Source organism: Hibiscus syriacus, unplaced genomic scaffold, assembly GCF_006381635.1.
Source record: "Hibiscus syriacus cultivar Baekdansim isolate YM2019G1 unplaced genomic scaffold, ASM638163v2 tig00111662_pilon, whole genome shotgun sequence".
Lineage (NCBI taxonomy): Eukaryota > Viridiplantae > Streptophyta > Magnoliopsida > Malvales > Malvaceae > Hibiscus > Hibiscus syriacus.
In genome coordinates, this window is record NW_024063150.1 from 1,076,215 (window position 1) to 1,092,737 (window position 16,523).

The 16,523-nt window shown below is 35.3% G+C and overlaps 1 protein-coding gene across 1 annotated transcript; it reads right to left on the reverse strand.

The window, feature by feature from the left end:
• Positions 1 to 9,784: 9,784 nt before the first annotated feature.
• Positions 9,785 to 14,295, reverse strand: LOC120167109. Its single transcript, XM_039176218.1, has 8 exons — positions 14,040 to 14,295; positions 13,155 to 13,530; positions 12,794 to 13,072; positions 12,557 to 12,713; positions 12,335 to 12,379; positions 11,559 to 11,721; positions 10,990 to 11,357; positions 9,785 to 10,283 (listed from the first exon to the last, which is right to left on the reverse strand). Exons 1-8 carry the CDS (start codon positions 14,190 to 14,192, stop codon positions 9,968 to 9,970), a joined length of 1,857 nt encoding a protein of 618 aa, XP_039032149.1. The 5' UTR covers positions 14,193 to 14,295; the 3' UTR covers positions 9,785 to 9,967.
• Between the last annotated feature and the right edge of the window lie 2,228 nt (positions 14,296 to 16,523).

The following is a 16,523-nucleotide window of genomic DNA, read 5'->3' on the forward strand; positions in this document are numbered from 1 at the left end:
CGGGATATGATTTTGTTGAAAAAATCGGTTGGAAGCGTGTAAAGGAGGTCGGATTAGATCAAGAGAGGGAGAAAATAGACCCCATTAGCCATGAAGACGACCAACCAATTGGAGACGCAATGATAGAAGAAGCTCCAGAAGCTCCAGTTGGAGAGGATGTCACAATTAAGACCGTGATGGAATACATGGTCAATTTTCGGGAGCTTATTGATTCCCTTGTGAGTGGAATGCGAGCCAATATTTCATCATTGAGCGATGAAGTCTTCATGTTGCGTGAAGAATTACGTCAATGACATCAAACGAGTTAGGTAATTCATTATTTATGTTTCTAAACATTTACACGTTCTGAAATGTATTTTATTTTTTTAACAGATGTGGACAACCAATCGGTCAATGAAGATGAAGATGACGATGAAGAAGATGATGATGAAGATGACGACGACGACGACGATGATGATGATGATGATCCAAACAATTATATCGTGTCTGCAACGCCGCCTTCAAGAAAACTTGTAATTTTTTATCTCAATGGTGTCCTTGCCTACATCCCAAGACAACTTGCAGGTTTTAATTATATTCTTTTGTATCCATTATTTTAACATATAAGCGTATAACTTTAATCTCATTTTCTTCATGTTGTAGATGTTGTCCTCAGAACAGGATTATATGAATTTATGCATTTTTGTCTAGACAATTTTGTTCTTTCCATTTAGTCTTTCAAGATGAGGTTAGAACTGTTGAGCAATTGAATTACTGTAGCCAAAATCGTTAATATACAATTGAATGTTAACATTCAAACTTGATTACAATCTCAGGCATAACGTCGACCGTGTACTTGAGAAACTACCTTTATTTTCTGAGCATTTTCTATTCGTTTGGGTAAGATGAATGTCAATACAGTTTGATGACTTTTATTTGTCTATGATTCCTACATATTTATGTTCGACAGTTCGTGAACAGGATCAAGCAAAATGCAAAACATACGATAATGTTACCTACTGTAAAGATCTAAAAGATGTTTGGAATGCATGTCCTGATTTTAACGAGCTAAATACACTTTTGGTCGATGATTCAGCGAAAAAAATGATTTATAATCCGGTAAGTTACATTGAAGCGATATGTTTTTCCAGTTAAACATGTGTTCATACATTGATTGATTAATAATTTATATGTTTATATAGAAATACAATTACATGTGTACCTTTGACGCTGCTTCTCATTCGAACGACAGTGCTCTAGGTATGACACAAATTTATTTCTGCTTATACAAATTTAGTTTATTGTTAGTAAAATTGCACTTCATTAGTTTGATAATTGAAATTATATATGTATGTCCTCAGAAAAAGGCGGAAACATACGAGAGTATTTGGAAAATTTGTTGAAGGCGCCTAATGTTCTGGACTTCATTAGAAATAACCCTTTTTCATCATATTAATTTTGTTGTGGGTACATTATTTGAACATTGTTGTGTAAATACAGATACATTTGAGGATTGTTAAAATATCAATACTAGTTATTAATGTATTTTACATCTGCGTGCAAATGTATCGAAACACATTATTAAAGAATCATTTTCTATAATCTCCACAACAAAATTTTCATACTTAGAAATATCTGTATATTTATAATCGTTTTCTATAATGTATCCAAACTTAAAGTTTACCATAAAGTGTCGATACATTTTTAAAAAGTAACGACCCCAAAAACATTAAAACCGATAATTATAATGTAATAGGTAAATTTACAATGTAACAGGTATAAATATACTGGTTTTATGAAAAATATGTCTATAACATGCATCGATACATTTTCAAAAAGTGTCGATCCCAAAAACATCGAAACCAATAATTATAATGTAAGAGGTAATTTTGTAATATAGCCGCTATAAATATACTGGTTTTATGAGAGAATAGGTCTACAACATGTATCGACACTTTTTAATATTGTGTCGATACTTTTTGTCCAGAATGGATGCCAAAAAGGGTTAACGCACAAAGTGTCGATCCCAAAAACATCGTAACCGATAATTATAATGTAATAGGTAATATTGTAATATAACTGGTATAAATATACCGATTTTATGAGAGAATAGGTCTACAACATGTATCAACACTTTTTAATATTGTGTCAATACTTTTTGTCCAGAATGGATGCCAAAAAGGGTTAACGCACAAAGTGTCGATACATTTTCAAAAAGTGTCGATTCCAAAAATATCGTAACCGATAATTATAATATAATAGGTAATTTTGTAATATAACCGGTATAAATATACCGGTTTTATGAGAGAATAGGTCTACAACATGTATCGACACTTTTTAATATTGTGTCGATACTTTTTGTCTAGAATGGATGCCAAAAAGGGTGAACGAATAAAGTGTCGATATATTTTCAAAAAGTGTCGATCCCAAAAACATCGAAACCCATAATTATAATGTAATAGGTAATTTTGTAATATAACCGATATAAATATACCGTTTTTATGAGATAATAGGTCTACAACATGTATCGATACTTTTTAATATTGTGTCGATACTTTTAAATAACTCAGTTTTTCTTTCTTCATTATTTATATGTAACATAGCAAATGGATAAACCCTAAAGGCAATTCTATTCTCTTACTCTCTGACGAATACCAGCGTTCATAACTGTTACGATCAGTTATTCATGTAAATTTATCGATATTATGGTATTGATTTCTAGATTGGACATATTTTTTCCCTTCTTGTGTTCGATAGGTATGTTATCGGAACCCTAATTTTTTAGAAAGTCTTCGGAAATAGGGGTTAGGTTTTAAAGTTTATTGTTTGTGAATGGTTATAGGTTACAAGTTCAATCTTTGTCCGCGAAGATGATGACCTTCAAATGGAGCCCTAGCGTATCAATATTGAAGAAAATCGAAAGCGACCAGTAAGTATCAATATATTCATGTAATTGTTCTTGTAATGGTAATTAGATTAAAGTATTTAATCCAATTTAATTGATTCAAATCTCTACAGTCTAACTGAATGCGAAAGGATAAAGGAAGCTCATAATCATGTTGACAGCATAGCCAATAAAACCCCTTGCAAGGTCCAAATGGTAAGCTAGGAATTGGTAAGATAATCTTCCTTTAAGGGTTTAAGGTTTAGAGCCCTCCAACGTAAGGAGTGCATGGTTGAACATTACGTATAATAGTTGTATTCAGTTGTTGAAGAATTGTTTTTAATTTTATATAAGGATAGTTGTTGTGATATACGTTCACGTTTCGGGACCAAGTAGTTAGATGCGTGCAGTAGCCTATATCCTCGAGGCAGATCACAAGAGATATGGCACTTAAAGATTTACCAAGAGCAGATTTACCAAGAGCGGTAGCTTTTTCTCTGCATGAAGACTGAACCTAGAATCAACTTTGCAATTATGCCTATCATGCTAAAGAGAACCTGCTGAATAATAGGATTTGCACACAACTGTAAGCATTTTAAACCCTAAACCCAACTACTCACATAGAAAATTATGCAACAGAGATTTCAATCATGTGAGGAGTTGGGTTTAGGGTTTAAAATGCTTGCAGTTGTGTGCAAATCCTATTTTTCAGCAGGTTATCTTCAGCATGATAGGCATAATTGCAAAGTTGATTCTAGGTTCGGTCTTCATTCAGAGCAAAAGCTACCGCTCTTGGTAAATCTTTAAGTGTCAGATCTCTTGTGCTCTGCCTCGAGGATATAGGCTATTGCACGCATCTAACTACTTGGTCCCGAAATATGAACGTATATCACAACAACTATCCTTATATAAAATTAAAAACAATTCTTCAACAACTGAATACAACTATTATACGTAATGTTCAATCATGCACTCCTTACGTTGGAGGGCTCTAAACCCTAAACCCTCAAAAGAAACTTGCCTTACCAATTCCTAGCTTAACTCGAGGATATAGGCTATTGCACGCATCTAACTACTTGGTCCTGAAATGTGAACGTATATCACAACAACTATCCTTATATAAAATTAAAAACAATTCTTCAACAACTGAATACAACTATTATACGTAATGTTCAATCATGCACTCCTTACGTTGGAGGGCTCTAAACCCTAAACCCTCAAAAGAAACTTGCCTTACCAATTCCTAGCTTACCATTTAGACCCCCAGGTTTTATTGGCTATGTTGTCAACATGATTAACCTGGATAATCCCAGTTACAGAACTGATTTCGGCCATGATTGCGGGAGACTATAGTCTACAGATTGTTTGGCATTTATGTGATGACGCGGATGAAATATTAAACGGTCTCGTAAGCCACTATCAAAATACACTAAGAGAGTAAATTTTGTTAATATAGGGTTAATTTTGTATAAGTTACATACGATTTATAATTTTGTATGTGATGTAATTATGTATGAGATGAGAAAAGTTAGCAATTGGTTGTTGTACATGTATACATAATATGAGTCATGTTGATACTTATGATATATGGAGATCATTTCCATCACGTGCGGGACTGAATGTCTATTCCATTCCGTTTTCAAAAAAATTAGTTGATGTAGGATGTGTGCTTGTATTCAAATTGAGCTTGACTTGAGGACATGTTAGTGTGTTATGTTCCTCACCGTTGCAGTACCCACATCGCCTAATTTTATTCTCGACCTTGTTCTTCGGTACTTCTTTTCGCTTGCGTTGTTTTCGTTGAGGGTCATGAACGTTGTTTACTACAATGCTCTGGTTGACTGAATCATTTAAACCAAACGAGTTTTCAAATTCTTCTATTAGTCTTTTCATCTCATCTCTTGCGGTTTTGAAAGACATGTCTATCTTTGATGCAATGTAGCATAACCTACTTGATGTTGAACGTAGAGCAGCGAACCTTGCTATTTGCATCACTTCTGGAGACACATTCAAGTCAACATAACTGGGAGCAGAAGCCTTCGCATCCTTAGTCCACCAACTTTGAATCAAATTCCCAGGAAAATATGTGTAATCCAAGTGCTTCAAAATGTGAAGTTGATGGTGACACAGAAGTCCAACGGTCTTGAATTTTTTGCAGAAGCAAATTAGGGTTTCCGTACAAGAATCAAAACTAATTTTAAATGTCCTATTTTTTCTTTGTACTTTGACAAAATATAATGTTGACATTTATCTGATAAGGACTGAATCTCTTCCTCAATCCAGTACAATGTCTCCCGTAGAAGTTCATCTTGGAATGCACGAAAAGATTCGCGGGTAAAAATCTCAGCAGCATGGCTTTCAAGGTCGACCAGTTTTGTGATCTGGAAGGGCTTCGTATGGGAACTTAAGTAATCCGCTTTCAATTCGTTCATACGCATTCTACTAATTCCATCTTCAATTAGACGAACAACATCTAAATATGTCTTCTTGTGTTTCAGTGCAATCGCTAGTGAAGCATTCATAGACTTACACCTTTGTGTTGAGCGAATGTTGGCAAAGAAATGACCGGTTAGATTTGCTTGTGCCCATAAGTACCGAGTATTTCCCTTTTCAATCACCCATGGATAATTTTCGACGTTGAATTCTGAAACAACCGAACGCCATTGAATATCAAATTCCTCGGTTGTCCACCAGGAAGCCATGCATTTTGAGAATGCTGCTGTAAATTTTGGGTCACCAATGTTAGCTTGTGCATTGCGAGAAAGATGCCAAGAACATAATATATGCTTAGAATAAGGGATAACAGATTTGATAGCCCTCTGCATTGCCCTATCCTCATCGGTGACAACTGAAATAGGTGATTTATTCATCATGGCTTCTAAACAATTCTGTAGCACCCACTCGAAAGATTGAGACTTCTCGTCAGCGATAATGATAGTGGCAAACACAACTGTGTTATGGTGATGATTGACACCGACAATAGGCATAATTGGTCGACCATACAAATTATCTTTGTACGTTGTGTCAAACGCAATTACATCACTGAAGCATGTGTAATCCGATCTTGATATAGAATCCGACCAAATAAGATTATGCAATGCCCCTGATTCGTCTACCGAGTATGTCATAAAAAACCCGGGATCATCATGTTTCTTATAATCAAAATAGGTAATAAGCACATTCACATCCCCATCGACAATCATCATGTACCGGATTGAGGAAGAGATTCAGTACTTGTGTAAATCCAACATTATGATAACCCCCTGCCTCTTTCAATGTTGTTGCCTCATCGATATCGACCTTACTTACAGCTCTATTATAACGCATAAATGGTGTCATAGTAGGTGTGCACAATGCATGATTATGTTTCTGATAAGACTTACTTATAACCTAGTGATTGTTTGTATTTGTTGCTGTAACTACGACTCTAGCCTTACATCCTGTTCTTGTGACCGGCGTATGAGCACGTTGACGATCAACAATATTCACTTTTGATACTCGAAACCCTTCTTTGGAACAACAAAATTCTTATGTCTTCACATTCCCTTCAATGTCAAGCCGTGTTGTTCCCTTACGTGCACAAAACTCATGTTCCCGTGCGAATCTCTTGTAAAAGTACCAAGCTTCATCACATGAAGAGAAGAGCAGACCAACCAATCTGTCAGATTCATCAACATTATGTACTTAATGGCATTCCTCGGTTGACTTAGCATTGTCTGCATCAGTATGATCCATGGCAAAAATTTTGTTGTACAAGTTTAGTGGTCCTGGAGTTGATGGAGATGTAAGTAAATGTTCATTGAACATGTTTCAGTCGTGTTTTTAATAGGATGTGGTATTGGTAGTGGTAGTTAAAGAGTGGGTACAACATTAAATTCGCAGTACATATTTAGGTATGTACAATAACTACCTAAATATGTGTCGATACATTTTCTACAAGTATCGACCAAAAAACATCAAAACCAATAATTATAATGTAATAGGTAAATTAACAATGTAACCGGTATAAATATACTGATTAATTAGAAAACAGGTTAACATAATGTATCGACACTTGTGAAATTTGTGTCGATACTTATTGTCCAGAATGAATGCCCAAACGAGGTGCACGCATAAAGTGTCGATACATTTATTAAAAGTATCGATCCTAAAAACATCGAAACCGATAATTATAATGTAATAGGTAAATTTACAATGTAACTGATATAAATATACCGGTTTTATGAGAAAATAGGTCAGCATAAAGTATCGACACTTGTTAAATTTATGTCGATACATTTTGTCCATAATGAATGCCCAACGAGGTGCAAGAATAAAATGTCAATACATTTAAAATTGTATCGATCCCAAAAACATCGAAACGAAAATTACAATGTGATAGGTAAATTTACAATGTACCCGGTATAAATATACCGGTTTTATGAGAAAATATGTCTAAATAATGTAGCGACACGTTTTTAGTTTGTGTCGATACTTTTTTCCAGAATGAAATATGAATGTCCAACGAGGTGCAAGCATAAAGTGTCGATACAGTTAAAATTGTATCGATCCAAAAAACATCGAAACCGATAATTATAATGTAATAGGTAAATTTACAATGTTACCTGTATAAATATACCGGTTTACTTCGAAAATAGGTCAATATAAGCGATACCTATTACATTATATAAGAGCTACCTAATATGTTATTGTACGTGATAATATTTCCGGTATGTGAAACCAGTCTCACGTGCGTTCCACTCTAGGGGCTAAGGGACCCGACCCGCAGCCCAACTCCTCGCTTGGAACAGACAGGCCAGAGAACAGCCACCATGGACCCAAATCTGAGGATTGTACCAATGTTCAATCACATTAATACCCCCACTTGGGTCACAACGCTCGAGGTGTTATCCCAAGCGTGAAACCACTGTTATACTCAAAATTGATGGTTTCCAAATATCAAATAGAGTAATATGAATGATAAGCATACGAATCACCTAAAAGAAAGGAAATCAACAACTCACGAACGAGACTCTTTTGGTATCATTGCTTTTGTTCTTTTATGTTTTGCCTAAAGTTCCATAGTCGCAGGCTTTGATCAGATGTATTCGCATGAAACCTGGACACAGTTAAATTGATTCAAAAGGGTTCACCCAATGCTTATAGAAACCAACTATAATCATCGGTTCGAAGTAAAACTACTCGGGTGTAGCTGTTAAATACGGATATATGGTCTGAATTCACTCGAAGAAGCCATTTTTTTCAATCAGTTGAACTTTGAGACACAACTTGTGAATTTCAGTGCATGGTGAGACCAAATTCTTGTACATGGAGTCTGCATTTTAGCAACAATGGCCAAACTATTAATAAGAGACTACATCACCAGTGGTCCATCCCATTATCACCAAGTCTGGATATCACTGATCTTCTCCTTTGAAGACACCGAGTCCTTGAGTCGAGTCAGGGTGTCATCGAACAAGATCAAGCAGTCTTTTAGAGTGAGCTCAGAGTGGAGATCGTTGAGGGACATGAACGAAGTAGAGAGGTTCGAGAGAAGGGTGATGGACAGTCGGGGAGAGAGGTTGAGATAATCATTAAATTTTATCAAAATATCATTAAATTTATTGAACTTTTACAATTATTATAACGTTGTAATGACTATTTTATAACAATTTAGTAAATTTAATAACCATTTTATAATAATTAATAATTTAGTGGTCAAAACATCATTTGAGCATAGGAATCCTTATCATAATGGGGAAAATTAGTGAGATGAGAATCAAGTAAATGATGAAAAAGGGTGAGATGAGATTAATACCAACATACCATCCAAATGAGAGAAAATATATCATAGAAGTCCTTATATTATACATCAATTGCATTTTAATCTTATTCAATTTAGAACTAAATTAAGAGAATATGTAAATAACGTGGATTAAAGGTGTGATTATATCAACTATCACGTAACATATTTTGTTATTTGTTAACAGCAATTAACCCGTGACGACCACATTTTAATTAAACAAAACGAAGTGACCACATCTTAATTAAATAAAAACGAAAGTGATCTTATCTTATGCTTTTTTGAAATTAGTGAGCAAAAGTGAACCACAAACATAAATAATCATTCATTACTTAACCCTTTGTCTTTTTTTTTCTCAAACAGAGTGAATGTTATAATGTCAACTGAAAGTTATGTTGATTGTCAATCATTTTGAAGAAGCCTCTTATCAAACGTATTATTTTCTCAAAAGATATGTCCTCTCAAAAGATGCATGGAAAACACGACAAAAGATGCATGGAAAACACGACAACTTCTCGCATTTGTTTATGTAATTGTCTTCTTCATCTTCCCAAACTACATTAATAGTGTCCACTAACTTTCACGCATTCTACAACAACAACCTAAGTTAGTTCACCATCTTCGTTAGACTCATAAAAGCAACCCGTCTCCAACCAGCTCCTTGGACAACTCAAGAACAACACCAACGATATCACCACTGTGTAAAGCTAACCATAGTCATACTTGAGAAGACACCATGTCATTCAGTCATATTCAATAAAACACTGTAGTCCATGCGACTTCCCTAATCTACAATAAATACCATCTTATTTGAAAAAATAAACTCCGATAATTATTATTTAAGGAATTTTTTGCCACACAATTATTGAGGTGCTTTTGCCACTAAATACCATATAATACATTAAAAAATCATTATACTAACTGGTGTCTAAAATTAGCTTTTTACTTCAATGAGTACTTTTCTTTTCGTCTCAAAAGAGTATCTAAAATTGGATAAAAGAATGAAGGCGTCATTAGAAGCACAACTACCAATTCGAATTTTGAAGTTAAATTCAAGTATCAAATAATATATTAATATTTGTTTATGATCCAAAATCTTTCTTGTGATTTTATAGTGCTCAATCATACCTAGCCTCAGATAATCAATAACGATTTCATTCCTCTTTCAAAATCGGATTTCTCAAAGAAATCCGAATTCGCACATTTTCAAAAATCCTCGAGCTTTAGAACTGTTCAACCAGTAACAGATCAAATCGAGGAAATGTGAAGGTTTCTCTCAAAGGAGAACAAATGAACGGTCAGTTACTAAAAGGGAACTCTTCCTACTCTTTGTGCAGTCCAATTTGAAGATCAGAAGATATGGAAATAAGAAGTGGTAAAGAGTTATGCCATACAGCTTTAAACACTCGCTTCTGGTGAGCTCGGATCGACTGCGATGGCCTGCACGCATTATACCTAATGTCGAAAATGTGAATCACAGGGTCAGCCGAACCAGATGAGAGGTATAAACCATCAGGAGACCAAGCTTGATTTATAAGAGCCGAATGAGATTCACTGCTTTCTTGCTTCCACCCTAATGAATGCAGTTCGGCATACATCGCTCTAACATCGTACAGCCGGATCTGCCTTTCATGGACCCTGCAAAAAGATACATCACAGTGTCTAAAACTTCAATGGGAAGATAAAAGTTATAACACTCTTTTAATAACATGTGCCTCACAAGTTACACCAAAAAGGCAACAATCTAAGGGTAAAGTAGAGTCAAATCGCATTGCCTATGTCTGAAAATTTGACGTACATGGGTTCTGGATACGGGTTCTTCACGAAAATAGAGAATCAGAATAACATCAAAATTGCCTAGTAATCCCAAGTCTTGAACTAGCATGTCATCTGATAGGAAGAACCTCAAACAATCCAAAATTGTCACCATACTCAACTTACCTATAAATCATGTCCTAACTATGCTAGCAAATCTAGGAAAGTGATGTTAAAATATACTTTGGAATCTGCCAGTTAAGGTCCTGTTATATGTTAACTCATTAGAATCTTGGAACAGAATACTATTTTGTTACTCGGATTTGGCTATAAGTTCCAGATGTGGGAATGCGTCCAGCCCAGATATCCCAAATGAAGGTTCTAAAAATATGGCGTTAAGTCTTTTGAATTCAGTTCATCGCTGTTTATCTGAAGGTTTTAATAGACTAGAGAGAAACCCAAGCAATTTACTGTCTGTAAAACACTTATATTCAAAAGGTATAGGAATTCTTATTAAAAAAAAGGTATAGGAATTAATTACTCGACAAACATAAAGAAGTTTACTGGTTGCAGAATAGATGTTCGTTACCCGGTTTGGACCATGAATAGATTGAAGTCACAAGGATTTGGTAGAACACTCATGCATTTACTTTCCATTTGATGCTTGAAATCTGCACTTCCCGTAACCACATCAAAACCGATAATTCTTTTATCAGCCCCGGCAGACAGTACAATCTGTTTTTGCTGCATTCCTGCAACTCCCATGACAGCAGAAGAATGTAGATTCCTATGTAAGGTCTTTGGTTTCCATACGTTCTCATATCTCTCGCTCCAAAGCACCACCGCATGATCGCTGCCACCGGTGCCAAAACAAGTTTGTTTCCAGGGCATGAATGCTATGTTGTTTATGATACCTTTAACGTGAGGCTTATCCTCTAAGAAAGTTACATGGGGTCTCTGGCATTGCACATACAAGCAAAATGACAGTCCACTTCTTAAGTTAAGATAGGCTCCTACTAAAATGAAGAACTACTGTTTTAAGTAAAAAATTACAGGTTATATAGATCTTCCAGAGCCTCCATACATCAAAGAATATAATTCTAAATGTAACAGCAACAAGATTTTTTTAAAACAATAAATTATAACTATTATACTTACCCCCTTTTTGTTAAGATTTAGTACTGATATCTGAGAATCACCTGCATCTGCAGTGTATACAGAAAAAAGGCTGTTTCCGTGCGGGTGCCATGCTATATCTTCTGGCCATCTTCTTGCTCCCGATGATACACAATTTGTGGTACTAAGCAAAGAAGCCGATGACCTGAAGTTCAACACAAGTAAGAAACAAGAACAAAGCATTAGTACTTGATTGATACATTTGATATAAAAAATGGTTGTCCCTTGTTCCCATATGTAATGAGGTAAGGGGGAGGTAAGATAGTAGGCTGCCCCCAACATCAGGTTAAGAGCAGCTTCCGTAGAAGACCTCCGAATTATGAAATGCCCTCCATAGGACTCGATCCCACGACCTCAAGGTTAAAAATCTTGTGCTCTACCAACTGAGCTGGATAGTCATCTCAAAATAGTCGTCCCTTGTTCCCATATGTAATGAGGGAAGGGGAGGCAAGATAGTAGGGTGACCTCAACACTAGGTTGAGAGCAACTTCTGTAAGATGCCTCTAAATTATGAAATGCCATCCATAGGAATCGATCCCACGACCTCAAAGTTAAGAACCTTGATATAAAATATGCTCCTAAATGCCATCTAAACAGAAGTATTTAAAATTAATGGACATGCCACCTATGATGATGCATTGATGCCTAAATCATAACATGCAAGGGGAGGAAAAAGGAACAATGATATAAAATAAACATATAATGCATACATGATATAATTAGATGATAGATTATACGAAAATTTTGCCTTAGCTTACCCTCTACCCTGAATTTTCCACAAGTTGACTAATCCATCCAAAGCACTGCAAATGGTCCAAAACACTAGAAAAAATAAGACAACATAAAATATAAAGAAACCATAGAATTTGCCAATGCTAAACGATTGAAATAATGAAGCATGTCTTCCATTGCACTACTAAAATAGAAGTTTTCACATGGTCAAAGGCATATCTTTGACTTTCCTTATCAAAAGAGCATACCTGGTTACGAAAAGCTGATCATTCACTGGACACATAGAAAGACTTCTCAACTTTCTTTTGTGTTGACTGGGGATTACATTGCTTGAATAGGGGCCAATTAAGGTCGGCGAAGTGCGGCTTTCTACCAAGGTAATCAATTCTTTGTGCTCCTTTTGTTCTATAGAGGAGATTTGTAATGTTAATGTAAAATCCAACATCAAAATAAGTGATCAATCAAGTTAGAGGTTATTGCCTTACCTAACTTCCTTTCAGTCCCTCTATCTTTAATTTCAACTACCTCCATATCAATAGAACTTATGTCGGATTCCTCTGCTTTTACTTTCACTGCCCTATTAGAGGCAGCAGTTTCTTCGAGAGCAATGGTGGTTTTTGCAACTAACCCTTCTGGTTTTATACTGCTCAACTTTCTTTTGTGTTGACTGGGGATTATATTGCTTGAATTGGGATAGGGGCCAATTAAGGTCGGCGATGAGCAGCTTTCAACCAAGGTTATCAATTCCTTGTGTTCCTTTTGTTCTATATAGAAGAAATTCGTAATGTTAATGTAAAATACAACATCAAAATAAGTGACGAATCAAGTTAGAGGTTATTTCCTTACCTAACTTCCTTTTAGTCCCTCTATCTATAACTTCAACAACCTCCATATCAGTAGAGCTTCTATCGGATTCCTCAACTTTTACTTTCACTGCTCTATTAGAGGCGTTGGTTTCTTCGAGTGCAATGGTGGATTTTGCAACTAACCCTTCTGGTTTTATTGGTTGTGAAGTCTTGGGAATTACGGACGGGATTACAAGTTTAATTCTTGATTGGAGGATTTCATAATTGCCATCTATATGTTCGGGAGAGGCTATTCCCTGCTCTACCTTAACCCTTTTAGTAGCCAAAGAAGCATTAGACGATGACAAGATATGTCGGCCTCGTAGGTGAGCCAATTTAGATTGGGAATCTTGCAGCCTCTCCTCTGCTTCAGCAAGCTATGCTCCGAACAAGCAGGAAGAATAAAACAATAAAGGAAAGCACCAAGTATAAATCTAGGAAGTAAACAAACCATAATTGCAACACACTTCTCAACAAGAAGGGGCCATTTTATTAGGATGCATCTAGTTCAGTCGGTGGTTGATTCATAATATTTTCAAAATTGATACATATGAATTAATAATAGAGCCACAAATAAAATTTCAGGGGCACCCTCAGTAAAATAGACAACTAACCTAAAGAAATTCGGATTTCAGTGCATTCATCCGCCACGGGTTCAGTAATAGTTTGCAACTAAACAACCTGATAATCTCATAAACCCCATACAAGATTTAACAAAGAATAAGAGTTCCTACACTCTCAAATGACAAACCCAAAAATAAAAAATGGAACATTAAAAGAAAAAAAACCCAAAAATTCAAAATGGAACAATTAAAAAAACCCAAAAATCGCAGGAAAAGAAACCCAATCAAGACAGGAATGAATGGATGAAGAATAGACGAAGAACCTGAAATTGGTAATAGGAGATACGTTGGCGAAGATGTTGGACTTCTTTGGTGCGGTGCTCTATCAAAGCCACCAATGCTTCTTCTTGCTCAAGTATGCTGTTTTCGTCTTCTTCTTCTTTAACTCTCTTCCAAATCATTGAACCCTCCCCCATTCTTCACTTTTCCTTTTCCTTCTTCTTCTTCTTCTTCTTCACGCCACACCTTCTCAGCTTGCCGCCTTTCTCAATCCAAAAAAACCTTTTGTTTGCAGTCTTTTAAGTTACATATTAAGGGCGCTCAGACATAACAATTTCTGGTTTTTAAAATTTATTTTTATTTCCCCTCAGTTTCCTCTATTAAATGTTGAATAAATCACCACCTAATTATGGAAATATTTAAATTTAAGTTCATCTTTTAGTTTTATTAATCAAATTAGATGATAAATATGAGTGAACATTCGATCAAGTCGGGTCAATTTGAATAAAAAAATTTAAGTTATTCGAGTTGCTGAGTGTTATTTTACAACTCAAAGTGGATTTGAAATTTTTTCGAGTCAAGTCGAGTTTATAAAATTTGAGTAGAGTTGACTCGAGATGAATTTTTGAGTTTCTGATTAAATTTAATTGTATATATTTATAATATTATGATATTATTTTATTCTAATTTAAATAGTTTTTTATAATTATATACAAAAGATATATATTTTTTTCATATGTGATATAAATATATTATACAGAGTTGAGAGACTCGATATAAACTTGAAAATCAATCCACTAACTACTAAAAATTCGAGTTATATTTTACAACTCGATTTGAACTTGAAGTTTTTACGAGTTGAGTCGAGTTCATGAAATTACAACTCGAAGTTAATTCGTGTCGAGTCAAAAATATGTTTTTTTCGAATCGAGTGGAGTTTTGTTCACCCCTAATGATAACAATTAAGCTACATATCATTAATATAAAGAAGAGAAAATAACCTTATTGACCAAAAATGCCTTATAATATACGATTTTAACCAACTTTTTTTGGATTTGCCAAAATGACCAACTAAATCGCAATGCGATCGATAATTCGCAACGCGATCTCCGGTATCGCAAATCAGTTTCCAGATTCGCAACGCGAAATTGGACTATCACAATGCGAACTTGGACTATCGCAATGCGATAGTCGACTATCGCAATGCGAACTTGGACTATCGCAATGCGAACTTAGACTATCGCAATGCGATAGTCGACTATCGCAATGCGAACTTGGACTATCACAATGCGAATATGTAAATCGCAATGCGAACTTGTAAATCGCAATGCGATAGTCGAATTTGCGATTTATTCCAAATTCGTTGCGATAGTCCAAGTTCGTGGTATTGCATTTGTTTCTTAAGAATTTTCTCTAAAAAGATAGTATTCGCGCGACACGTATTACCACGACCACGACCACGATCCAAGACGAGACGAGACGAGACGGACGGCGGCGGCGACGGCGCGCGAGAATCCCCTTGTTCTCTATCACTCAACAAGGAAGTGGGAAAGCCAAGCCTTAAATATCATTCTCAATAGTGTTTCCAATACTATGTGAGATTGAGCATTACCAACACTTGTTTCCAATACAATGTGATTATTCATGAAACAATTAACAATCATGCACCTTAAAACAACTGAATCAGCAACCAATTGCATTAGTATTATACGATTAAATATGTCATAAATAAAAGTCAATTTACAATCAATCGCAATTATTGCAATTTTAAACAAAACATTCAAAAATAATATCATTATTTAAGGCTCAATCCCACATAGTATTGGGAACAAGTGTTGGTAATGCTCAATCCCACATAGTATTGGAAACACTATTGGGAATGGTATTTAAGGCTTGGTTTTCCCACTTCCTTGTCGAGTGATAGAGAACAAGGGGAACTCTCGCGCGCCGCCGCCGCCGTCTCGTGGTCGTGGTAATACATGTCTTCGACACGTCCGCGCGAATACTATCTTTTTAGAGAAAATTCTTAAGAAACAAATGCAATATCGTCGTTGCGATTTTGGACTATCGCAACAAACTTGGAATAAATCGCAACGCGAACTTGGACTATCGCAACGAATTTGGAATAAATTGTAACACGAACTTCGACTATCGCAATGAACTTGGAATAAATCGCAACGCGAACTTAGACTATCGCAACGAATTTTGGTTAAAATCGTATATTATAAGGCTTTTTTGTTACTGAGGTTATTTTCTCTATAAAGAATTATGATTACTTAATTGTAGGAATATTTCAACATGATTATTAATATTTTGTTTTTATCAATTAGATCACTTAATTATTTAAAGAGTTATCTATACGAATGATTACTTATGTTTGTATTTTTGTCAACTTTTAGTCATTGATTTCAAAAAAAAAAGATACGATCACTTTCATTTTTATTTAATTAAGATGTGATCACTCCAAGTTAACTGTTGTTAAAAACAGTTAAATATTTTGATATAATCACATATTTGGTCTATGCTAT

Bases quoted from the DNA above. Each gene is read 5' to 3' on its own strand.
- LOC120167109 (XM_039176218.1), bottom strand. From the start codon at position 14,192: ATGGGGGAGGGTTCAATGATTTGGAAGAGAGTTAAAGAAGAAGAAGAC. The intron at 12,380-12,556 runs GTATGCTCTTTT...GACCATTTGCAG, and splicing joins GATCAGCTTTTCGTAACCAG to TGCTTTGGATGGATTAGTCA. The intron at 11,358-11,558 runs GTAAGTATAATA...GTGCAATGCCAG, and splicing joins TAAATCTTAACAAAAAGGGG to AGACCCCATGTAACTTTCTT.